The sequence below is a fragment of the Anomaloglossus baeobatrachus genome, chromosome 3 (assembly GCF_048569485.1).
Source record: "Anomaloglossus baeobatrachus isolate aAnoBae1 chromosome 3, aAnoBae1.hap1, whole genome shotgun sequence".
Lineage (NCBI taxonomy): Eukaryota > Metazoa > Chordata > Amphibia > Anura > Aromobatidae > Anomaloglossus > Anomaloglossus baeobatrachus.
Window position 1 is genome coordinate 371,821,755 of NC_134355.1, and position 27,280 is coordinate 371,849,034.

Genomic DNA, 27,280 nt, shown 5'->3' on the forward strand with positions numbered 1-27,280 from the left:
AACAGCAGCCTGCAGACACCCAGACTTGTCGCATCCATTCAATGTGCGGATGGTGGATAAAGAACCTCGACTAACATCCAAACAAGTTCAAGCTGCCCTGCAGTCCTCAGGTACAACAGTGTCAACCCGTACTATCCGTCGGCGTCTGAATGACAAGGGACTGTATGGTAGGATACCCAGGAAGACCCCACTTCTTACCCTGAGACATAAAATAGCCAGGCTGGAGTTTGCCAAAACTTACCTGAGAAAGCCTAAAACGTTTTGGAAGAATGTTCTCTGATCAGATGAGACAAAAGTGGAGCTTTTTGGGAAAAGCCATCAACATAAAGTTTACAGGAAAAAAAAAAAAAGAGGCATTCAAGGAAAAGAACAGTCAAACATGGCGGAGGTTCCCTGATGTTTTGGGGTTGCTTTGCTGCCTCTGGCACTGGACTGCTTGACCGTGTGCATGGCATTATGAAGTCTGAAGACTAACAACAAATTTTGCAGCATAATGTAGGGCTCAGTGTGAGAAAGCTGGGTCTCCCTCAGAGGTCATGGGCCTTCCAGCAGAACAATGACCCAAAACACACTTCAAAAAGCACTAGAAAATGGTTTGAGAGAAAGCACTGGAGACTACTAAAGTGGCCAGCAATGAGTCCAGACCTGAATCCCATAGAACACCTGTGGAGAGATCTCAAAATGGCAGTTTGGAGAAGGCACCCTTCAAATCTCAGGGACCTGGAGCAGTTTGCCAAAGAAGAATGGGCTAAAATTCCAGCAGAGCATTGTAAGAAACTCATTTATGGTTACTGGAAGCGGTTGCTCGCAGTTATTTTGGCTAAAGGTTGTGCACCCAAGTAGTAGGCTAAGGGTGCTAATACGTTTGTCTGGCCCATTTTTGGAGTTTTGTGTGAAATCATCAATGATTTGATTTTTGTTTCATTCGCTTTTGTGTTTTTTCATTGCAAGCAAAATAAATGAAGATAATAATACCGAAGAATTTGTGATTGCAATCATTTTCAGGAAGAAACAGAGTATTCTCTGACAGAATTGCAGGGGTGCCAATACTTTTGTCCAGCACTGTACTTATCGCTGATCGTTACTGCGTCGTTCGTAAGGTCAGACTGTGTAACATTTCAACAGCAACCTCCCAGCGACTTACCAGCGATCCTTATCAGGTCGTATCGTTGTCGGGATCGCTGGTAAGTCGTTGTGTGTGACTGGGCCTTATGTTAAGCGTGCATAAGTGTAGTGACTTCCAGGAGGAATAGCTGTTAACAGATCTCTAACAAAGTTAAGTCAATAGCATCACAATGCTCGGAATTTGATTAACATCAATAATTATGGAGACATTTGGGTCTCCACATGAGCTGTAGGTTACAAATGATGGGGATTTACAATTAAAACTATATATAAATTTGTTTCTTTTTTAGCATTTTTTATAAATCTTAAATAAAAGCAAAACAAGATGAGCTGCAACTTACTACACTGAAGCCAATCTTAAAAAGTTCATTATAACATAGCATCCAGTAGGGAGAAACATTTTGGGGATTCTCTAGTGTGTTGGGTAATTTGCTGTGAAAGCATTTGAAGTTTGGACTATATTTTTAATATCTCTACTACAACAATTAATCTGTAAAAAAAAAAAAAAATTCATAGCAATTTCTCCATCACACTTGTCAACAGGGGTGTAATGACCATGGTCGAAGAGGTCGCGACTGCCACCGGGCCCGGCAGGGTTAGAGGCCCAGCACTTGCCTTGCAGAGCAGCAGCCGGCTCCTCTCTGTGGGAGAGGAGCTGCGCTGTTCAGTGGCAGACCACGTGGCCACTATGGGGCCCGTGAGTCAGGGGGGCCCGGTGTCAGCAGCGGCACTGGGGCCCCCTCGCCTGTCATCGCAAACAGCAATGATGAAAGATGGATCGGAGCAGTCCTTCCATCTTTCCTCATTCCCCCCCTGTGCCTAGGCTCGACGTCTCTGCCGATGTGCCCCGGAGCCAGTAAGAGACCCATGTTATTCTTCCCTGCAGCTCTCAGCTCTGCTCAATGCTCTGCAGGACACTCTACCCCTCCTCCAGCTAAGAGCGCGTGAAAGAATATGCCAGCTCTCACCACTCAGGAAAGGATGTAGGCCGCAGCCAAAGAGGAGCGGTTTTCTAAAGTTGTTTGTGTGGAGCTGATTTCTGCAGAAGAGGACGGCAGAGCTTGGGGGCAGCAGGAAGATGGAGGCCTCACAGCTCCACATCCACACCAGGAGAGGAAGAGCAGGAAAAACTCCATGGGTCATCAGCAACTTATGAAGAAACAGAGAGGTGAGTATATACTTATTGCAAATGTTTGTTTTTACATACATACCTATGTTGTTTGTACTGTATATACAGTCATATGAAAAAGTTTGGGCACCCCTATTAATGTTAATTTTTTTTCTTTATAACAATTTGGGTTTTTGCAACAGCTATTTCAGTTTCATATATCTAATAACTGATGGACTGAGCAATATTTCTGGATTGAAATGAGGTTTATTGTACTAACAGAAAATGTGCAATCCGCATTTAAACAAAATTTGACATGCAAAAGTATGGGCACCCTTATCAATTTCTTGATTTGAACACTCCTAACTACTTTTTACTGACTTACTAAAGCACTAAATTGGTTTTGTAACCTCATTGATCTTTGAACTTCATAGGCAGGTGTATCCAATCATGAGAAAATGTATTTAAGGTGTCCACTTGCAAGTTGTTCTCCTATTTGAATTTCCTATGAAGAGTGGCATCATGGGCTCCTCAAAACAACTCTCAAATGATCTGAAAACAAAGATTATTCAACATAGTTGTTCAGGGGAAGGATACAAAAAGTTGCCTCAGAGATTTAAACTGTCAGTTTCCACTGTGAGGAACATAGAAAGGAAATGGAAGAACACAGGTACAGTTCTTGTTAAGCCCAGAAGTGGCAGGTCAAGAAAAATATCAGAAAGGCAGAGAAGAAGAATGGTGAGAACAGTCAAGGACAATCCACAGACCACCTCCAAAGACCTGCAGCTTCATCTTGCTGCAGATGGTGTCAATGTGCATTGGTCAACAATACAGCGCACGTTGTACAAGGAGAAGCTGTATGGGAGAGTGATGCAAAAGAAGCCATTTCTGCAAGCACGCCACAAACAGAGTCACCTGAGGTATGCAAACGCATATTTGGACAAGACAGTTTACATATTGGAAGAAGGTCCTGTGGACTGATGAAACAAAGATTGAGTTCTTTGGTCATACAAAAAGGCGTTATGCATGGAGGCAAAAAAATATGGCATTCCAAGAAATGCACTTGCTACCCACAGTAAAATTTGGTGGAGGTCCCATCATGCTTTGGTGCTGTGTGGCCAATGCCAGCACCGGGAATCTTGTTAAAATTGAGGGTCGCATGGATTCAACTCAGTATTAGCAGATTCTTGACAATAATGTGTAAGAATCAGTGACGAAGTTGAAGTTACGCAGGGGATGGATATTTCAGCAAGACAATGATCCAAAACACCTCTCCAAATCTACTCAGGCATTCATGCAGAGGAACAATTACAATGTTCTGGAATGGCCATCCCAGTCCCCAGACCTGAATATCATTGAAAATCTGTGGGGTGATTTGAAGTGTGCTGTCCATGCTCGGCGACCATCAAACTTAACTGAACTGGAATTATTTTGTAAACAGGAATGGTCAAATATACATTCATCCAGGATCCAGGAACTCATTAAAAGCTACAGGAAGCGACTAGAGGCTGTTATTTTTGCAAAAGAAGGATCTACAAAATATTAATGTCACTTTTATGTTGAGGTGCCCATACTTTTGCACCGGTCAAATTTTGTTTAACTGCGGATTGCACATGTTCTGTTAGTACAATAAACCTCATTTCAATCCAGAAATATTACTCAGTCCATCAGTTATTAGATATATGAAACTGAAATAGCTGTTGCAAAAACCCAAATTGTTATAAAGAAAAATGGTTAACATTAATAGGGGTGCCCAAACTTTTTCATATGACTGTAATTGTACATATGTCTGTGTATGTGAATGTATATATGATGTGTGTATGTGCATATGTGCATACAGTATGTGTGTATATATATATATATATATATATATATATATATATATATATATATATATATATATATATATATATATATATATATATATATATATATATATAATCTGTGCATAAATAGTATGTGTGAATGTCCTGTGTGTATATTATTATTTATTATTATAGCGCCATTAATTCCATGGCGCTTTACAAGTGAAAAAGGGTATACATAAAAACTAGTATAACAATCATTAACAGTACAAAACAGACTGGTACAGGAGGAGAGAGGACCCTGCCTGCGAGGGCTCACAGTCTACAGGGAATGGGTGAGGGTACATTAGGTGAGGACAGAGCTGGTTGCGCTGTGGTGTACTGGACTGAGGGTTATTGTAGGTTGTAGGCTTGTCGGAAGAGGTGGGTCTTCAGGTTCCTCTTGAAGCTTTTCACGGTAGGAGAGCGTCTGATATGCTGGTATAGAGAGTTCCAGAGTATGGGGGAGGCTCGGGAGAAATCTTGCATGCAATTGTGGGAAGAGGAGATAAGAGAGGAGTAGAGAAGGAGATCTTGTGAGGATCTTAGGTTGCTTGCAGGTAGGTATCGAGAGACTAGGTCACAGATGTAAAGAGAAAATAGGTTGTGGATGGCTTTGTAGGTCATGGTTAATGTTTTGAACTTGAGTCTTTGAGCAATGGAAAGCCAGTGAAGGGATTGGCAGAGTGGCGAGGCTGGGGAATAGCAAGGGGAGAGGTGGATTAAGCGGGTTGTAAAAGTTCAGGATAGATTGGAGGGGTGCAAGAGTGTTGGAATGGAGGCCAGAGAGCAGGAGGTTGCAGTAGTCAAGGCGGGAGATGATGAGGGCATGTACTAATGTTTTTGCTGATTCTTGGTTAAGGAAGTATATGTGCTTGTGTATATATGTGCCTGTGTGTGTATATATAGTATGTGTGTATGTGCATGTGGGCATATGGTATATGTATCTGTGCATACATAGTGCCTGTGTGTGTGTGTGTGTGTGTGTGTGTGTGTGTGTGTATGCACGCATACCATTTATGCACAGAGGTACATGTACTATACACACACACACACACTAAAAACACACACACATGCCCATTGACACAAGCACACATACTAATACTAATATATACAGTTAAGTCCAGAAATATTTGGACAGTGACGCAATTTTCGCGAGTTGGGCTCTGCATGCCACCACATTGGATTTGATATGAAACCTCTACAACAGAATTCAAGTGCAGATTGTAATGTTTAATTTGAAGGTTTGAACAAAAATATCTGATAGAAATTGTAGGAATTGTACACATTTCTTTACAAACACTCCACATTTTAGGAGGTCAAAAGTAATTGGACAAATAAACCAAACCCAAACAAAATATTTTTATTTTCAATATTTTGTTGCGAATCCTTTGGAGGCAATCACTGCCTTAAGTCTGGAACCCATGGACATCACCAAACGCTTGGTTTCCTCCTTCTTAATGCTTTGCCAGGCCTTTACAGCCGCAGCCTTGAGGTCTTGCTTGTTTGTGGGTCTTTCCGTCTTAAGTCTGGATTTGAGCAAGTGAAATGCATACTCAATTGGGTTAAGATCTGGTGATTGACTTGGCCATTGCAGAATGTTCCACTTTTTTGCACTCATGAACTCCTGGGTAGCTTTGGCTGTATGCTTGGGGTCATTGTCCATCTGTACTATGAAGCGCCGTCCGATCAACTTTGCGGCGTTTGGCTGAATCTGGGCTGAAAGTATATCCCGGTACACTTCAGAATTCATCCGGCTACTCTTGTCTGCTGTTATGTCATCAATAAAACACAAGTGACCCAGTGCCATTGAAAGCCATGCATGCCCATGCCATCACGTTGCCTCCACCATGTTTTACAGAGGATGTGGTGTGCCTTGGATCATGTGCCGTTCCTTTTCTTCTCCAAACTTTTTTCTTCCCATCATTCTGGTACAGGTTGATCTTTGTCTCATCTGTCCATAGAATACTTTTCCAGAACTGAGCTGGCTTCATGAGGTGTTTTTCACCAAATTTAACTCTGGCCTGTCTATTTTTGGAATTGATGAATGGTTTGCATCTAGATGTGAACCCTTTGTATTTACTTTCATGGAGTCTTCTCTTTACTGTTGACTTAGAGACAGATACACCTACTTCACTGAGAGTGTTCTGGACTTCAGTTGATGTTGTGAACGGGTTCTTCTTCACCAAAGAAAGTATGCGGCAATCATCCACCACTGTTGTCATCCGTGGACGCCCAGGCCTTTTTGAGTTCCCAAGCTCACCAGTCAATTCCTTTTTTCTCAGAATGTACCCGACTGTTGATTTTGCTACTCCAAGCATGTCTACTATCTCTCTGATGGATTTTTTCTTTTTTTTCAGCCTCAGGATGTTCTGCTTCACCTCAATTGAGAGATCCTTAGACCGCATGTTGTCTGGTCACAGCAACAGCTTCCAAATGCAAAACCACACACCTGTAATCAACCCCAGACCTTTTAACTACTTCATTGATTACAGGTTAACGAGGGAGACGCCTTCAGAGTTAATTGCAGCCCTTAGAGTCCCTTGTCCAATTACTTTTGGTCCCTTGAAAAAGAGGAGGCTATGCATTACAGAGCTATAATTCCTAAACCCTTTCTCCGATTTGGATGTGAAAACTCTCATATTGCAGCTGGGAGTGTGCACTTTCAGCCCATATTATATATATAATCGTATTTCTGAACATGTTTTTGTAAACAGCTAAAATAACAAAACTTGTGTCACTGTCCAAATATTTCTGGACCTAACTGTATATATATATATATATATATATATATATATATATATATATATATATATATATATATATATATATATATATATATATTAGTATGTGTGCTTGTGTCAATGGGCATGTGTGTGTATTTATAGTATGTGTGTGTGTATATAGTATATGTACCTCTGTGCATAAATGGTATGCGTGCAGATATACACACACACACAGGCACTATGAATGCACAGATACATATACTATATGCCCACATGCACATACACACACACACAGGCACATATATACACAAGCGCATATATATACATATATATATCCTCCTCATGACCAGCAATTCCTCTTTGCTACTGCTCAGATCTATGTTTGCAGCCATGATGTCATGGCTAAAACATGTGACTGCTAGAGCCAATCACTGAGCTCAGCAGTCACGTCAAGGTAGATGGAGTCAGTTGCGGAGCCCTGTACTTAGCTAAAGTGGTCAAGTAAGACTATTACTGCAGCCTGTAAACATAAACGGAGCAGCAGAGAGACATGACTGGAGCAGGTGAGAATGAGTAACTCTGATTTTATTATTTTGTTCCAGTGCAAGATGATGAGCACAATAAAACTTAAAATGGTCAAATGGAAGACCCCAAGAGGCAGGGGGGAGGTATGGTCAATTCTTGCACAGGGGCTTTTTTGCACGCTGCGACATCGCAAGCCGATGCTGCGATGTCGAGAGCGATAGTCCCCGCCCCCGTCGCAGCAGCGATATCTTGTGATTGCTGGTGTAGCGAACATTATCGCTACGCCAGCTTCACATGCACTCACCTGTCCTGCGATGTTGCTCTGGCCGGCGATCCGCCTCCTTCCTAACGGAGCGGGTCGTGCGGCGTCACAGCGATGTTACACGGCAGGCGGCCAATAGCAGTGGAGGGGCGGAGATGAGCAGGATGTAAACATCCCGCCCACCTCCTTCCTTCCGCATTGCAGCCGGGATGCAGGTAGGAGATGTTCCTCGCTCCTGCGGCTTCACAAACAGCGATGTGTGCTGCCGCAGGAACGAGGAACTACATCGTACCTGTCGCTGCACCGGAATTATGGAAATGTCGGACCCTACACCGATGATACGATAACGACGCTTTTTCGTATCAAAAAGATTTGCACACTACGATATCGACTGCGACGCCGGATGTGCGTCACTTTCGATTTGACCCCACCGACATCGCACCTGCGATGTCGTAGTGTGCAAAGCCCGCCTTAGTGTCTGCCCCTTGAGGACTTGTTTATTTTTTTTAATCATTGAGTACACGGTGGCCAGAGGCCTATGGAGGTGAATTAAACGGTATGGGGGCTGCATAACACAATATGAAAGACACCTTGTACATGCTTTGGGGGTGCAGTATAAAACATGGAGGCCTATGGAGTGCATTAAAAGGTATGGGGGGCTGTATAATACAATATGAAGGACTATGGGGCTGCATTATAACACATGCAGGACAATGGGGCTGATTAATAATATATGGAGGCCTATGGGTGTGCATTATAATACATGGAAGACTATGGGTGTAGTATAATATATGGAGGACTATGGGGTGAATTATAATACATGTAGGACTACGAGTGCAGTATAATATATGGAGAACTATGGGATGCATTATAAAACATGCAGGACTATGGGGGCTGCATTATAATATATTGAGGGCTAGTATAATATATGGAGGACTATGGGGTGAATTATAATAGATGGAGGACTATGGGAGGTGCATTATAATACATGGAGGACTATGAGGGTGCATTCTTATATATGAAGGGTTATGTGGGATCCATTATACTATATGGAATGATACAGCCATGCTGAACTCATTGTGCCTGCCCTCGTCGGATCGTATATGGAATGCTATGTGTGGCCAATATAGTATTTAGAGAGCTATAAACGAGGGGTGACAAAGATACAAGCATGGGATGGGAAAAGTTTGTGCTGAGCGAAAGAGGCTCTTTCCTGCAGGACCCAGCTTTCCCATGCTCTGATATCATGGGAAATCTGAGTGCTGAAGGAAAGATATATAGCAGAGCATGGGGAAGGTGGGTGCTGAGAACAAGATGGATAAAGGAACATAGGAAACCTGGGTGCTGATTGAAAGAGGGATTTCAGATCATGGGAAACCTTGGTGCTGTGGGAAAGAGCCAAGTGTCAGCTACACTATCCCATACTCCTAGTGTTAGCATCATTATCCCGTACCCCGAGTGTCGATGTACGGTTGGGAGGGAGGGGGGGTGTAACCAGGTCAAAACTTTGCACCGAGGCCCATCAAACTTTAGTTACGCCACTGCTTTTTCAAATACTCAACAAATAACTTAATGTGTGTTGCTACTAGAGATGAGCGATGTTCGAATCGAACCGTTCACCAATTTCAAATTCGAGTTGTTCTGGGCGATGTTCGAGTCGTTCGACGAACTCAAAAGATTTGCTTCACGTTCGACCGTTCGATAACGGTTTGATCACCAAAAGTGTAGCTAGTTACTAGCTGGCTTTTCACTGTAATACTATCAGTCACTGTTAATAATGATATTATCAAAATTCAGCGTATAGTGTATGGGAGGGACGGGGGGGGTAGATCAGTGCTGCTGAGTGCTGAAAGATTTGGCGATCGCCATTTTTTTTTTCCCTAACCGCGCGTACAGTGGGGCGCGCCAGGCTGTCAGCCAATCAAAGATACACACACAGCCAAGTGGATTTTTGCCAGTCAAGCAAGGGCATGTTTCATTGGCTGTGCATGTCACATGTCCTTGCCCTATAAGACCCGGCCATTTTCCCCATCGCCGCCATTATCTCAGTGCTGTGGGTGTGTGTCAGTCACCGCTCCCACTGCTGCTGCTGTGGGCGGTATACACTTATACAGTGCAATCTACACATCGGTTTAGGGATTAGGGACTACTTGTAATTTCAGCCCTTTTCAGGGCTAGATTAGAGCAGTTCATACCCATTTTTGCTAGGCAGGTATGCGCCAGTGCTGTGCAAGGGTTTTTCACAGCGTCTGTCTAAATCAGCTCAGGCAATTCTTTGGGGCATAGTATCAGTGTCTGTGATAGTCAGTGACCTACCACTGCTGTCAAGAAAGCTACCCGATCTCTCCATTTCTACTAGATAATTTTTAACTGCAGGTAGTGCAGGCAATTCTTTGGGGCATAGTATCAGTGTCTGTGATAGTCAGTGACCTACCACTGCTGTCAAGAAAGCTACACCCCCTTTCCTTTTCTACTATCCAATTTTTAACTGAAACAAACAGTGTCCAATTTGTACACAAACAAAATGAGTGGCAAAAGGCCAGATGCTGGTGGAAAGGCAACAGGCGTGTTGGAAAGGGAAAAAAGGTTTGTGTCCGTGGGGGAGGTGGTAAAGCAACAGTAACATCTGCTGAAGAAAGACCATCTTCCAGCCAAAGTAAGATGTCTACTACTTTCCGTGGACAATCTGATATGATCCCTTTGTTATGGAAACGACCATTGCTACCAAAGGTAGTTGAGGCACAAAACAGCAGATGCTTGAATGGATCTCAAAGCCTCTCCTCCACCTCAACTTCAACATCCCAAAGACTCCAGTCCTCTGAGTTGTCACCCCAATCGCACTTGCTTTCTACCAGCTCTCAAGTCTCCAGCCGCCCTGCAGAGTATGGGATAACAGAGATGGTTGAGTCTGCAGAGCTGTTCAGTCACACTATAGCCTGGGAATCAGAGGCCTGATCCAAAGCTGTAGTGAGTCCAGACAAGGAAATGATCTGCACTGATGCCCAGAAGCTTTGTGAGTCAGATTCAGGCCCAGATGAAGAAAATTCTGAGCATAATGTAGACCCTCATTCCCAAACTGTAACTCCTCTTGGTGGAGACAATGAGGAACATGCTGATGACGATGAGACTCAGATACCTGATTGGAATGACAACTTAAGTATTCAGTCATGGCAGGAAGAGGTTGGATCTGAGGACAAGGGGAGTGCAAACACGCAGGGTGATGATGAGGTTGTAGATCCCACTTAGGCCCTGTGCGCACTGGAAAACGGAATTTTCTTAAGAAAATTCCACAGGGTCTGAAAGATTACCGCACCCGCGGTAAAAAACTGCGGCAAACCGCACCCGAAAACCGCATGCGGTTTGCTGCGGTTTTACCGCGGTATTGTTTGCGGTATTGCCGCGGTTTTGCCGCATGCGGGTTGGTACATGTGCTTTAATGCATTCAATGAATTGAAAAAAAGAAAAAAAAAAGTAATTTCCTTCTGAGATAGATAGCAGACAGATAAATAAATAGACAGATAGAAGAATAGATAGGATAGATAGAGTCCCTGTGAGCACACGCTGCATTTCTCCCGAGCGGTAATGTGTTCACATTACCGGCAGTGGGAAATGTCCTGTGGTTACCTCTGCTGTCTTGTTGCGAGGCTGCATTCAGTGCAGTGTGTCAGTCGCGGCTGGATGCAAGCATCGGAGGACGTGGATTACGCCGGACCTGTGTGGATTACGCCGGGGCTGTGTGTTTCGGGGGGGTTAATTAAGGGGTGAACCAGGGGCTTTTTTGTGTTTTGTTTAAAATAAAGGATTTTTCGGTGTGTGTTTATTCACTTTACTTACGGGTTGATCATGTCAGCTGTCTCATAGACGCTGCCATGATCAAGCCAGGACTTAGTGGCGGCGATCCGCCGCCATTAACTCCTTATATTACCCTGAGTGCCACCGCATCACGGCAACAGGAAAAGCCGGGGACACTCCGGTACTGCCGCATAATGGATGCGACAGTCCCGGGGCAGCTGCGGGCTGATATTCTCGGCTGTGGGAGGGGGGGGGGCATTAACCCTGGCCCTCGCCCTCCCCAGCCTGAGAATACCGGGCCGCCGCTGTGTGCTTACCTCGGCTGGACGGTAAAAATCCAGCGGGGCACACGTGTTTTTTTTCTATATGTCCGTTTGCTTTCTATGTGTATTCTATATGTCTGTGTGAGTGTGATGTGTGTGTGTTCTATGTCTGTGTCTGTGATGTGTGTGTTTACTCTCTGCTCCGCTTCCTCTTCCTGTCATAATGACATCATTTCCCTGCAAACCGCAGGGCAGCGATGAACATTAGAGCAGGTAAACCACGAAATACCGGAGGGAATAACGCAGGAAAACGCAATGAACCACACGTTATTCCCTGTGGGATTTCACGATTACATTGCAGTCAATAGAGTGAAATCCCGCAGCGAGGTGCGGAAAAGAAGTGACATGCAATTGTTTTTGCTGCGGGAATCCCGCAGCAAAACATGCTGCAGTAAAAATCCGCAGAGTGCGCACAGCATTTTTTTTTCCCATAGGTTTTGCTGGTGAATCACTGCAGAGATGTTATGAACATAACATTTAGCGAAACATGCAGCAAAACCACAGGAAATCCGCAGCAAAAACCGGCAAGTGCGCACAGGGCCTTACTGTCAACCCACAGTCAGGCAGTCCATGAGATCAGCAGAGGAGGTGGAGGAGGATGCTACTGACGACGAGGTTAGGTTGTGCTTTCCTGGCCAAAGACGGAGTACTGGAAGCATGTCAACAACTGCATCCTCAGCCACAACTCTGCCTCTGAGCAGAAGTCGGGGTGGCTCTGCAGGTCGCATGGGCTCTAAGCCTTGCCTAGCCTGGGTTTTTTTTTACATCGCAAAGGATCAAATGGAAAAGGAAAAAGGAAAAAATGGAGACTTTTGTTGGAGTCCCCTTGCTGTGTTTTAGATGATCCTTCATCAAGATGAACAAGTCATGGATGCGCAAGGACTTTCTACCCCTGGGTAATCCTGGGGAAAGTAAAGGCTTGTGTATTTTGGATTGTGCTTCATGCAAATCAACATTTTAAGTTTGCAACTGTGGGACAATTGATGCCACTTAAGTGGTGTCTGTGGCCAAATTTTTGGAAAAAATTGACACTCTTGTTGGAGTCCACTTGCTGTGTTTTACATGATTTTTAGAAGGGCATGACATGCCTATATCTGTGTCTTCTCCTTTTACTCGTCCAGCTCTTTCCTTTCAGCATGAGTATATGTACTTGTCACTTTTCCATGTGTTTGTGGTGTGTTCTGAGTTGTTTGTCACCTTTTGGACACCTTAGAAGGTGTTTTCTATGTGTTTGTATGTGTTTGCCTACCATTGTTTTCAATGTGGTTCGAAGGTGTTTACGAACGTTCGACGAACACACCCGCCGTTCAACGAACCGAACTCGAACACTAGGGGGGTGGCTCTAGTTGCTACCTTTAACTGGATTGGATATTTTTTTTTACTATTTTGCAAGTATGCTGAAGATATATGCATGAATACATTACAAAATTAGAGTACAGTATATTATTTTATTATCTCTACTACTGCTGCTAATCTGTAATTGTATTCAAAGCAACGTTTTCATCTTACTTGTCAAATACTCAAGGAAGGATTTAAATACACCTATTTCCTTCTATCTCAAAGGATTCTTTTTCTGATTGCCTTTGATTCAACCAGCCTGTTGAGAGTTAAGGTGTAGAAATGCATTTGCAACCAACATTTTATTCTTCCCATTTTTTTTTTTTATAAATGTAATCCTTTAACAGTACACGTAACAGTTCTTAAGATCAAATGGACCTTTGTAAGATACATTCAACACACCAAAAAATAGGACATCAGGCACACTTTACATTTTTACATCGTGACAGAAAATCTTACCGCAAATGCCCCCTTTCAGGTGTATAGACATTCAAGGTTTCATCTAGCTTTTTCAAAGAATAAATTCACATTTAACAGGTAACATACGTAACTCACGAAGAATAGTAAGAAGCGAAAGAGGAAAAGACCAGAAAGAAAGCAAGAGAAATAAAACAAAGAATAGAAAAGAGTGAGAAACTGGGGAAAAGGAGGAGGGGGGGGCTGGTAGGTGGAGGGGCCAGGTGAGGGTAAGAAGGGGTGGGGGGGGCTGGGAGGTGGAGGGGCCAGGTGAGGGTAACAAGGGGTGGGGGGGGGTCTGGGGATCCGCTTATGTATTACCTTCTGTGGTTCCCTCAGCCGCCTCAACACTGACCACCAGAGCACCATAGTCCTCCGAGTGCTGGAAGTCCATCCACTCCCTCCACGTGGCCCAAAATTTCTCATATGAGTTGTGTAATGATGAAGTTAGATCCCCCATATATATGAGGTCATTGACCTTATTGATCCATTGAACAAGCGAGGGGGGTGCCGTGCTCCTGCATCTCTCTGGGATGCACACTCTCGCCGCCATGATGAGGAATTTCCTCAAAGATTTTTAGTATATTTTTTCAGAAGTCCCGCAGTGATGTAACAGGGCGGCAGCAGGTCCCAATTCCCCCTCTCCACCCGTCACCCGTGAAATGATATCAGACACTCCCCTCCAGAAGGGCCGGATCGCCTCACATTCCCAGAACACGTGTAGAATGTTGCCCTCTGCTGTGCCACACCGCCAGCACATGGGATCAACCGTTGGGAACATCGCATGTAGCCTCGAAGGTACTCTGTACCATCTGGTTAGCAGCTTGTAGCTAGCCTCTTGAAACCTGGAGCTGATGGAGGATGTGTGCGCCAATCTGAAGACCCTTTCCCACTGTGTTGGAGTCAGCTGGATTCCCAGATCCCGTTCCCACTGTGAAGCAAAAGGGGGAATTTGTTGGTCCGGGGGCGAAGATAGGAGCGAATATACTGCCGAAAGAGAATGCCGTATCGTGCCTGGTCCCATACATATTTGTTCAAACTGTGTCTTGGGTCGCTGAGAGAGGGATCTGGCTGGAAGGCTACTAAAAAAGTGTGCCAGTTGCAAGCATCTCCAATGACCAAGTGAGCTGGGATCCTGTTTAGCTGCCAATCCCTCTACCGACGGCCAGGTGTCCCGGTTTCCAAAGTCCTCTACCCGATCCACCCCGCCCCGAACCCAAGACTGAAAAACTGGATCCCCTCTGCCTGGCTCAAAGGCAGGATGGCTCAGGATTGGCGTCAAGCTCGATTGCCTGGGTAACATTTCTGATTGCACCTTCCCCGTATTACAGTATGTCACAGTTGACCCGATAGTTGGATGTGTTTTCAAGCTTGCAGGGACCTCCGAGAGCACCCATGGCAATTTGTTGAGGGGAATTGGGGAAAAGGACTGTTCAATTTGTAGCCAAGCCTTTTGAGACCCGTTCCTGCACCAATCAATCATTCTAGTTAGATGATCTGCTAAATGATACCTTCTCATGTCTGGCAGCCCAATCCCCCCACTACACTTGGTCCTGTGCAAAATAGCTCTTTTTATTCGTACCGATTTACCTGCCCAAATGAAGGAGGACTGAATGGACTCCAGAGATTTGAAAAATCCTGAGGGTATTTTGATTGGGAGCGCCTGCAGTAGATATAGAATTCTAGGTAAGATATTCATTTTGTAAATCTGGCTTCTGCCAAACCAAGAGAATAATGATTTCCCCCATCTGTCACAGTCCAGCCTAATGGGAGACAGCAGAGACGGGAAATTCTGAGAGTAGAGCAGACCGAGATCCCCAGTCAGCCATATCCCCAGGTAATTTAGAGATTGGGATGCCCATCGGAAATTAAACGATCCCTTCAACTCTTCCACCTCTTTGGATGAGAGATTTATGTTAAGGGCCTCAGATTTCGTGAAATTTATCTTGAAATTTGATAAACTGGAGTATCTCCGGAATTCCCTCATTAAGTTGGGCAGGGAGATCCTGGGGGCTGACACGAAAAACAGGAGATCGTCCGCATATGCAGCTACTTTGTGCGCAACATGGCCCACCCCAATACCTGCAATATCTGAGTTGGCTCGTACGTGTCTGAGGAAGGGTTCTAGCGTCAAGATGAAGATTAAGGGAGACAGGTTGCCATTAGATATTTTAAATGGGTCTGACAGAATCCCATTCACTCGGACTCTCGCCGAGGGTACCGAGTATAAAGACATGATCCAACCCATCATTCCCCTTCCCAACCCCAGACACCCGAGCGTGGCTTCCATAAAGTTCCAATCCACTCTATCAAAAGCCTTTTCGGCATCAGTTGACAGCAGGATAGAGGGTAGACCCCCAATTTTAGCTTTATATATCAAATTAATGGCCTTAACTGTGTTATCACGTGCCTCACGACCCGCCATAAACCCCGCCTGATCTGGGTGGATTATTTGAGAGATCAGAGGTGCCAGCCTGCTTGCAAGGATTTTAGCAAATAATTTTGTATCCACATTCAACAGGGATATCGGGCGATAGCTAGCACATTGTGTTGGATCTTTCCCCATCTTAGGTATTACCGTGATGTGTGCTCTCAATGAATCTGCATTGGGAGTTGAGCCCTCTGAAGCCCTAGAATTAAAGGCTGACAGGAGGTGTGAGGATATAATCTCCTTAAGTTTTTTGTAGTATACGAGGGGAAGTCCATCAGGCCCAGGTGCTTTTCCCGATTTTGATGACCCTATTGCGTCCACCAGCTCTTGATTTGAAATTGGAGTTTCCAATGCGGCTATCTCGGAGTCTGTCAACCGCAGCATTTTTGCTTCTCTGATGTACTCTGAAATTTTACTTTTAATAGATGATTTTGACAAAGTGGGGTCATGTGTCTCTAAATTATATAAGGATGCATAAAATTTTTGGCACGTCTCCGCAATTTCTGCCGAAGAATGTAATATTGAGCCCTGAGGGTGTGTAGGGGAAATTTTTGATATAAAGGTTGTCGCCTGTTGTTGTCTGAGTGCTCTCGCTAATATCTTGCTACACTTGTTCCCGTATTCATAAAAATGTCTACGGCATCTATTAAGGACCCCTTTTGCCTTGCTGTTAAGTAATTTCCGTAGCGCGTCCCGGACTTTGAATAAGGCTCCTCCCACCTCCGCCGAGGGCATCTGCTTATGTTGTGTCTCCAGATCTCTCAGCTGTGTTAGCAGTCTGTTGACCTCTAGTTCCCTTTCCCTTTCTTCTTGCCCCTTGCTGTATGAGAACCCCTCGAATAACACATTTGTGGGCCTCCCAGACCGTCGTTGGTGATGTATCCCCACCCGCGTTCAACGTAAAGTATTCAGTCAGGGAATTCTGTACTGACTGAAGGCTTTCAGGGTCCTCCAGTAGGGAAGTGTTCAGTCTCCATTGCCACTGCTGTGGAAATGGAGACTGTAGCACCATAGACACAGTGCAAAGTGCATGGTCAGAGAATGTTATGCTATCTATCTGGGCTTTGGAGATCCTTTCGAGGTCTTTATGTTTTACAAAAAAGTAGTCCAATCTGGAGTATACACCATGTGCATTTGAATAGAAAGAGTAGTGCCTGTCAGTCGGGTGCAACAATCTCAATGTGTCCATGAGCTGCTGCTCATGTAATAAGCACCGCAGCCTGCGGAGGGCTGATGTAGGATGTGCAGAGGCCCCCAAGGAGGTGTCCTGAGCTGGGTTTAGAGCGATATTGAAATCCCCCCCCCATAATGAGTGTCCCCTCCACGAAATCCTCCATAGTTTCAACAAATCCGGCCAGGGTATCAATTTGCCCCACATTGGGGAGGTATATAGAAGCTAATGTGTAAATATGCGTAGCGATCCTGCCCTTCACCAACAATAGCCGTCCCCTGTCATCACTGCGAGAGTCCATGAATTCCCAAGGGATGGAGCGCAAGACAAGAATACTAGTACCTCGGGACTTCGGGTCCGGCGAGAAGCTATGATACGCCTCAGGGAACCAGCGTGATGTCAATGTAAACGGTTTATGTTTGCACAGATGCGTTTCTTGCAGGAAAGCAATTTGGACCCCCGTTTTTTTTAACGTATTTGCCAGGATAGACCTCTTACCCGGGCTATGTAAACCTTTCACATGCAATGTCCCACATTTCACCTCCGAGTTCCCTGGTTTATGCATGTTGGGTCAGAAACAGTGTTGAACCCCCTACAAAACACTGACCGGATACGGGAAAGTGGGGTAAGGATCGGGTGGGAAGGGGGGGGATCAAGAATCAGGTAGAAAAAAGAACTAGCAGCAGAGAAGAAAGAGCAGAGAGAAAAAAAAAAAAAAGCGATAAGTATTAACAGACAGAAAATATGAACAATAACAGCTGGCCTAAAGGAATGGCCAGTAAGTTTCACACAATAAAACTATGCAGTCTCTGAAGAACTTAGAGACCTGGTGCTCTCCAGATGGGAGAACCACCCTTGGGGTGCGTGGAAGACCAAGGGCAAAAGCTAAACAAGCTCGAGGCAATGACAATATTATAGTGAACTGAAAACCCACGTCTCACCTCCCCGTTACACGACAGGGCAGTGAGAGGCACATTTCTTAGAAGAACAACACGTTTATCAGACTATCCATCAACATTATCAATTGAAGGGTCCATGTGAGACCCCCTCAGGGGGAGAGAGAGAGAGGGGGAGAGGGAGAGGGGGAGAGAGAGACAAAAGAGAGGGGGTGTGAAAGAGACAGAAAAGGGGAAGAAAGGGGAGAAAAAGATAAAGAAGAGAAAGAGTGGAGGAAGAGAGAAAAAGGGGCGAAAGAGAAACGACGGAGCACAGAGAGAAAGAAGAAAGAGAGAAAGGGACGAGAGAGAAAAGGAGGAGCAAGAAGAGAGAGGAGAAAGAGAGGGAAGAGAGAGAGAAGAGAGAGAGAAAAGGGAGGAACACAAACGGATAAAAGAGCATAGAGGCGGAATAATAATCTCTCCACCTCTCTCCCTCCCACCCAAGAAAAGAGAGACAAATAAATTTCAAGTAGCAATTAACCCAATATTTATGATCGCGTCCGGCCTATAAGGGGCCATCCTCCCACGTCTCCTGCTCCCCCCACCACAAGATAGAAAACCGCAATCAGACCCAAGTATTTAATCTGGCTCCTCCTGGGAAGATTCTCCGGCCGACTTGGGATCCCTGGAACTCTTCTGAGGTCTTGCACGGCGGCGTCCACCTTCTCTTCTTCTTTGGGGTAACCCGGCGGGTCTGTCCATATGTAGCCAGTTAGAGATCTCTACTGCCGGTGTATCAAGAAATTGGAAGAGACCCTCCACCTCCTCCAGCCGCTTCAGCAGATATTGGTCTCCATTGTGGCGTACTATTAGGTGAAATGGATGTCCCCATCTGTAAGATGCTCCTTTCTCTTTAATTTTTTGTAGAATAGGGAGGAGCTGACGCCTTATATACAGGGTTCTGGCTGATATGTCAGGAAAAAGCTTGATTTCAGACCCTTCGTAAGAGACGGTTCCATGGACCCATGCCTTCCTCAGTATGGCTTCTTTATCCGTGTAGTAATGCAGTCTGCACAGAACATCTCTCGGCTGTGCTGTGTCACACGGCCCCTGGCGGAACACTCTGTGGACTCTGTCGATCACATAAGTGGAGTCCTCTGCAGCTCCCATCACTTTGTTGAAAATTAAAGTTACAGACTTAGGGAGGGCAGCTGCTGCTATCTCTTCTGGGATGCCTTTCAAACGAATATTATTTCGCCTCCCCCTGTTTTCTTGATCATCTAACAAGATGGCAACATTTTGCAGGTGTGTACTGGATTTGGATAGAGTTTGCTCCAGTGTGTTAACTCTTTCAAATAGTGTAAACACATCATTCTCCACTGCAGTGGTGCGTGTATCCAGAGCATCAATGTCCCCTTTCACAATGGACAGAGCCCTCTCATGTGCCGCCTCGATTTTAGTAACTAGATTGTCCAGGTCATGTTTGGTGGGGAGAGCAGCCAGCAGCTGCAGGATGTGCTCTGTATCCACAGTGGAGCTTCCTGGGTTAACTCCTTGTGTGATCTGACCTCCATTTTGGTTCCCCTGACTGTGTGGGGATTGACTGCTTTGGGAGCATGACAACTCCTGACATGCCTGGGAGGCCCTGCTTTCATTACCCCCATGAATATCTCCATCAGTGCCCAGACTCCTGCTCTCTTCACCAGCCTGGCTCATCAAGCTCTTCTGTGGGGCCTGAACTCCACCACCCCGCTCCTTCTGAGTATTCTGTGCAACAGCCTCACCTCCTGTATACCCCTGCACCACTGGTCTCTGTGACGAAAGCGGAGATCTCGGTCCCAGCTGATCTCTGACGGTACCGCCCTGTACCTGCACGCTATGCATCGCCACCGCCACTTCTGTCCCGCTGCCACCACTGACGGCTGCTGTTGCTGCAGACACCTGCCTCATGGATGTAGGTGCCATTACTGGAGCAGGCCTGGAGACCAGAGAGAGCTTCCCCCCTTTGAACAGACGATCCACTGCTGCGCTGCTGCTTCTCAGGGCCGGTGGTCCGGTCTGTGGTGCTGTGCCTCTCTTCCCCGGCATGCTAGAGAGTGCCAGGTGGGTTTTGCTATGTTATTTGCCACCTCAGCCTGCAAGAGCTCCTACAGAGCACGTCTGCCTGCCATCAAGCTCAAGCCACGCCCCTCCCATTTTTTTTATTTTTTTTTTAATTATAAAAATTACCATTAAAATACAGTCTTGATGAAATATCTACTACTATTTGGAGCCTGCACCACTTAAGCCTATGTGTCATTACAGACTGCAAACAAACCCCATATGGCCTGATCCTGTATACTTAGCAGATATTCCATTTGTCCTCTACTTTTTGCCAACCTACCATGTATAGATAAGCAGAAAGTAGGTAACAAATATTAGGAAGTGGGACTACCAGATAAAACTACAGAGGATTTGTTAAAGGCTGGAATCACACTTGCGATTAACTCGCACGAGTGCAATGCGAGAAAATCTCGCATTGCACCCGGACCAATGTTAAGCAATGCTGCAGCTCAGATCTGCTATTTTTTTCTCAGTCCAAATCGGACTGAGAAAAAAATCGCAGCATGCTGCGTTTTGGTGAGTTTCTCACGCATGTCTCCCCAATGAAACTCTATGGGTGTGTGATAAAAAACGGATGTCACACGGACGGCACACACACCATCCTAGTGACATGCGTTTTTCTAAATACATTTATCCCATGTTACAGAAAACACTGGAAATGATTGAGGTCTTTCGACGTCGGTCAATCTCTATCTCTGTCAGTCAGTCTCTCTCTCTTTGTCTGTCTCTCTGTCGGTCTATCCCTCCCCCCCCCCCTCTCATACTCACCGAACCCCGATCACCAGCGCGGTGCTGCACGGCTGTCTGAAAGCTCCGGCGGCTTGTCCTCTTTTGAAAAAGCCGGCCGCTCATTATTCTATCTAGTATTCACTGCTTTCCCCGCCCACCGGCGCCTATGATTGGTTGCAGTGAGACAGCTGTCACTCAATCACAGCTGCCGGTGGGCGGGTCTATATCGTGCAGTAAATTAAATAAATAAATAAGTTAAAAAAAACGGCGTGCGGTCCCCCCCAATTTTTATACTAGCCAGGGTAAAGCCATACATCTGGAGACCGGTATTGTCAGGATGGGGAGCGCCACGTTATGGGAAGCCCCCTACCCTAAAAATATCAGCCAGCAGCCACCCGGAATTGCCGCATCCATTAAATGCGACAGTCCCGGGACTGTACCCGGCTCATCCCGAATTGCCCTGGTGCGGTGGCAATTGAGGTAATAAGGAGTTAATGGAAGCAGCCCATAGCTGCCATTAAGTCCTAGGTTAATCATGGCAGGCATCTCCCCGAGATACCTTCCATGATTAACCTGTAAGTTAAAGAAAATAAAGACATACACCCAAAAATCCTTTATTTGAAATAAATGACAAAACAAAAACCACCCTCTTTCACCACTTTATTCAAGTCCCCAAATACACCTCCAGGTCCGACGTAATCCAGAGGTCCCACGACGCTTTCAGCTCTGCTATATCAGAAGCTGACAGAGAGCGGTCACAGACCACGACAGCTCTCTGTGAGCTCCCCGCAGCAACTTAAGTGAGTCACGCTATCAGCGATGACGTCACTCAGGTTACCCGCGGTCACAGATCTCAGCTGGAGGACTTCAGCTGTGGCCGCGGGTAACCTCAGTTACGGCACCGCTGATAGCGCCGATCACTTAAGTCACTCAGGGGATTTGCGGTTACTGGTGAGACCTTCACCGGTGACCGAAAATCAGGCCATGACACACAGACAGAGCCGCGGGATGACAATGAAGTCGGGTGAAGTTCATCCGACTTCATTCTGATCGTGCGGCTCTGTCTGTGTGTGCTGTAGCAGAGCTGAATGGGAGATGACGTAGCTGCTCAGAATAAAAACGGATCACATACAGATCACACACGGATTATACATGAACTACAACCATGAGACAAATCACAGAATCGCATTGCTGTTGCATTTGACACTGATCAACACTCAGACAGAGCTCATACCACTTTCTAGCATGAGACTCCGTCCGATTTTACACTCGCAAGTGTGATTCCAGCTAAAGGGAATTTGTCAAAAGGTTTTTGCTATGTAATCTGAGGACAGCATGATGTTGGGGTTAAAAAACAAAAATCAACTATGCCTCTCTTCTCAGGCTGTGTGCTGTTGTTTATTTAAACTAAAGGCTTTATTATCTAGTGCTTATCATTGCTTAGACTTGCTCAGCTGATGACTCCTGTGTCTGTCATGACAAGCTTGCGTTCATAAGTATTATGATTTGTGCCATACAGAGCAGTGCATCAGCAATCGGATGATCACAGCTTCAAGTCCTTTAAAGAAACTAGTAAGAAAAAAAAGTTTTAAAAAATATGAAAAACTAAAAAAAAAAGAAAAAAACACAAATTCAAAATCACACCCCTTTAGCCACACAGAAAATAAAACAACTAAAACAAAATTAAAAAAAAACCCCATATATTTGGTATCTCTGCATTCAGAAATGTCCGATAAAAATAGAAAATAATCTGATCATAAACAGCATCATGAAAATAAAATTCAAAACACCAGAATTAACTTTTTTTTTAGCCACAGCAACATTGTAATAAAATACAATAAGAGGCGAGTAAAACATTGTATCTACCCTAAAATGGTATTAGTACAAACGTTAGCTCATGGCTCAAAAAAGAAGCCATTACACAGTCCCGGATGTCAAAAAATAAAAACATTACCGCTCTGAGAAAATGGTGCCAAAAGCAATTTTTTTTTTCTTACAAACTTCTGAATTTTTTTTTACAATTTCATCGCATTTGCAATTTTTACCCCATTTTCCAGTACACTATATGGTAAAATGAATGGTGTAATTTAAAAGTAAAACTCTTCCCACAAAAATATTAGCCTTCAAACTGCTATATTGATGGAAAAATGGATGGCTCTTGGAAGAAGGGGAGTAAATAACTAAAGCACAAAAATGGAAAATGCCTATGGTGTGAAGGGGTTAAAGGGGAATTCCCATCTTCAAATACCTATCCCAATATGTAGTAAGTGTAATACCGTATTTTTCATTTCATAAGACGCACCGGATTATAAGATGTACCCCAAATTCAAAGCAAGAAAAGGTGAAAAAAAAAGGAGGTTTGTTTTGTAATCCGCTGGTGTCTTACCGGAGGAGGCAGTAGCGGTGGTGGAGGTGGCTGTACTGGAGCTGCAGCGGAGGCTGGGGCTGCAGTGGTGGCTGCGGCGGAGGCTGAGGATTCAGCAGAAGCTGGGGCTCCGACGAAGACTGGCGCTGCAGCGGAGACTGGGGCGTCAGTGGAAGCTAGGGCTCCGGCAGAGACTGGGGCTTCGGCGGAGACTGGGGCTTGAGCTGTGGTGGAGGCTGGTGCTGCCTTGCTGGGGCAGTTGTTCTTGGGCTCGGGCTGCGGTGGAGGCTGGTGCTGTCGTGCTGGGGCAGCTGTGCTGGGGCTCAGGCTGCGGCGGCTGCGAACAGTAAGGGCTTCGGTAAGGGCGCCAGGAATCAGCGTAGATTGAGCTCTAGGTTCAATGGCAAGCCAAGATCTCATCTGCGCAAGCGCCACCTCCAGGTGCCATTTACCTGAAGTCTGCTAGAGGGAGATCAATGGTCCAGAGGCAGCACATGCGCAGATGAGAGCTTGAGCCGAGAGCTCCATCTGTGCACGCGCCGACTCTGGGCGGCATTATTTGAAGTCCTCACCGCCCGACCCCAGCGGGAGGAAAGCGCCGGAGACCCGCACAGCAGCCACAGGACCAGCCGCCGGAGATCATGGGCAGACCCCACACAGCCGCTGCAGCAGCCGGAGACCCCGCATAGCAGCTGCTGATACTGCACAGCCGTCCCAGCACCAGCTGCCGCAGACCCCACACCAGTCCAGCCACCACAGCCTCTGCAGCATTCTCCCTGTCGATTGCGACCCCTCTCCACCATTCCGGTAAGCTACATTCAGATTCAGAAAGTTTTGGGAGGAAAAGTGCGTCTTAGGCTGCTTTCACACTTTTTGTCGTTTTGCATCAGTTGCAATCCGTCGCCTTGAGGAAATATGGTATCCTGAAAAATATTTTACAGGATTCTGTTTTTTCCCCATAAACTTGTATGGAAGACAGATTGCGACTGATGGCCTTACGTTGCATCAGCCGCTCGACGGATCAGTCGTGGAATGACTGACTGACGGGCGGCAGCAACGCAGCATATAGCGTTTTTCAGAGCGTCGAAAAAACGCAATGTGCAGTATTCCATCGGCGTCCGTCGTTTTTATAATGGAAGCCTATAGGAGTGGAATCCGTTGGAATCTGTCACTGGACGGATTCCTGTGATGGATCTGTCATTTACCAACTGAGCATGCTCAGTTGAGTAAATTCTGGGAAAAAAAAGCTGCAACGGATCAGTTTTTTTTGCAGCATCAGTTGTGGCACTATCTGCAACGCATCCGTTGCATCAGTCACACAACGGATTGCAACTGATGCAAAACGATGCAAGTGTGAAAGCAGCCTTATTAGGAAAAATACGGTAATAATAATATCAGCAAATACCTCGTTCTACCGTGTGGCTATGTTACTTACCTCATGTGTAGGGCATTACAGTAGCTTAGGTATCCATGGGTACCTCAGCTACAGTAATGCCGTGCACATGAGGTAAGTGACATAGCATATTAGGGGGACTATACATTTCTAATTGAAGGTATTTGCTAATATTCTTATCATTACATCTACTATATATATTAATAGCATCTTGGAGATGGGAATGACCCTTTAAATGTTTAGCCACGCCAAGGGTAAAGGAACCTGTGCTTGGTTTGAACAGTCATTATGTGTTAATAAAGTCCCTTTAAGTTGTTAACAACAGCAATCAGTTGTTCTGTCCGTCACTACTTCTAGTACTTTTTTACAGTAAAAATGACACTGTGAACTACAAAAAATGAAATTCCCTTGCAATTCTAACCTTAAAAATAGAGCAAGTTTTAGCAATTTATCTACAGACAAAAGATATTTTTTCAACTATAATTTATCATGATATGATATGAATCTAAGAAGCTAAAATTGTGTTCCCGTACCTGATCAAAAAGCTGAGTTCCATCTATTCCAGCTGCTTTCATGAGTTCTTCTTCTCCACCAGGATGGTATTCCATGTATGGAGTGACATTATACACCAATCCTAAAAAATGTAACATACACTGATTAAAAGAGATTTATATTTCTATCATAGTTCAGCAATGACTTAAAAGGGAACCTGTCATGTAAAAAATACTATTAGCCTGCAGATATTTGGTTAGCCTGCAGGTTAATAGTGCTCTGAAGCTGTTCGGCCACTGTACTGAGAGCCCGACTGCCGAGAGGAAATTATCTTTATTCCTCTATGCTCGCCCCTTCCTTGCTGCGGAGGTCGGCACCCTAACACCTGCGCAATAGGCGCCCCCGCTCAACGTAGGCTGTCCCTGTAGGCCCTATCCGGACCCTACCAAATAGAAGGTGACAGTCTAAAGGGGTTAATACAAAGCTGAACCAACAATTAATTAAATATGTTACACTCAATATAATACAATTTGGGAAATGGTATTGTCCAATAACCCAAGAAAAACCACCTAGTTAGATATAAGCGGCTCCTATCAAAAAAACCACCCGACGCGTTTCCCCTCATCTATCTGAGGTTCTTCAGGAGTGGGATAAAAAGTTAGTTCAAACAGAATATAAATAGACCACAGTAAATGCTGGTAGTCCTATGCAACACTAAAAGGCCAATAGTCACTGAGTCTGTCCAATCCCACTATCTCCAATCCAGAGCCAGGCTAGGAAGCCCAAAACCCAGTGCCAGATCCCTGTCCGCCGGCTAAATGGCAGAGATTAGCTACAGTAACTTAACATATAGTAGTGAGATTAGACCACGCCGGTGATCGTGGATCGGTGAGTATGAGAGAGGGGGTGGGAGGGAGAGACCGACATGGACAGGGAGAGAGATAGAGACATAGAGAGAGAGACAGACCGACAGAGAAAGACGAAAGACCTGCCTTTGTTATGTTAAATAAAAACATGTGGATCGCAATAATAGTGCAATGCAAGCGCACTGCTTAACATTTTGGCAGCGATTTTACTACAACTCATTGATTTCAATGGGTGTAGAACGCAGCCAAAATGGCAAAAATAATTGACATGCTGCTTCTTTTTACTCATGGTTTTTGCCCTAAATTACGCAAATTAAACGCTGCGTTTGGAAACGCAATGTGTGGACAAGAAATTCACATTTACCATAGACTTTGCTGGAAAATCAAAACGCATGCCTTTTGGCATGAAAATGCTGTAGTTCAAAACGGACCTAAAAAGCAGCTGAAAAGCAGGTACAAACGGAAAGTGCGCACATAGCCTTAGGGGTACTTTGCACGTTGCGACATCGCTACTGTGACCTCGTCGGGGTCAAATTGAAAGTGACGCACATCTGGAGCCGGTAACGACGTCGCAACGTGTAAAGCCTAGAAGCACCGATAAACGATCGCAAAAGCGTCGTAAATCGGTGATCTGTGTAGTGTCGGTCATTTCCATAATTTCGCTGCAGCGACAGGTACGATGTTGTTCCTCGTTCCTGCGGCAGCACACATCGCTGTATATGAAGCCGCGATGAGTGAGGAACATTGCCTTACCTTCGTCCCGCCTGCAATGAGGAATGAAGGAGGTGGGCGGGATGTTTACGTCCCGCTCATCTCCGCCCCTCCGCGTCTATTGGCCGCCTGCCATGTGACATCGCTGTGACGCCGCACAACCCGCCCCCTTAGGAAGGAGGTGGGTCGTCGGCCAGAGCGACGTCCCAGGGCAGGTAAGTGCGTGTGAAGCTGCCGTAGCGATAATGTTGGCTACGGCAGCTATCACAAGATATCGCAGCTGCGACGGGGGCGGGGACTATCGTGCTCGGCATCGCTACAATCGGCTAGCGATGTCGCAGCGTGCAAAGTGCCCCTTAGGCTTATATAGCCAAACAATCATATAGAGCAAATAAATATGAATGATCCCTAATTGCATTTAGAAGACTTGTGTAGCCAGATCAGACCATATACATAATGAACAAAAAGAATTTCAATCAATAAAGACATCATTGGTTTGTACAACATGGCTGGATAACATGATGTGAAATTATATACAATTAGACATCCGCTCATATACAGGTCCAATAATATGCAATAGGCATATTGCATATTATTGGACCTGTATATGAGCGGATGTCTAATTGTTTGGCTATATAAGCC

At 45.2% G+C, this 27,280-nt stretch overlaps 1 protein-coding gene across 4 annotated transcripts in view; it reads right to left on the reverse strand.

Moving 5' to 3' along the window:
• The window catches only part of CYB5R4 (cytochrome b5 reductase 4), a 484,942-nt gene that overhangs the window by 325,930 nt on the left and 131,732 nt on the right, over positions 1–27,280 (reverse strand). For all 4 annotated transcript variants that reach the window (XM_075340162.1, XM_075340159.1, XM_075340161.1 and 1 more), the window contains exon 3: positions 25,103–25,203. In XM_075340162.1, coding sequence (XP_075196277.1) covers positions 25,103–25,203 — 101 coding nt within the window. The remainder of the gene's footprint in view (positions 1–25,102; positions 25,204–27,280) is intronic.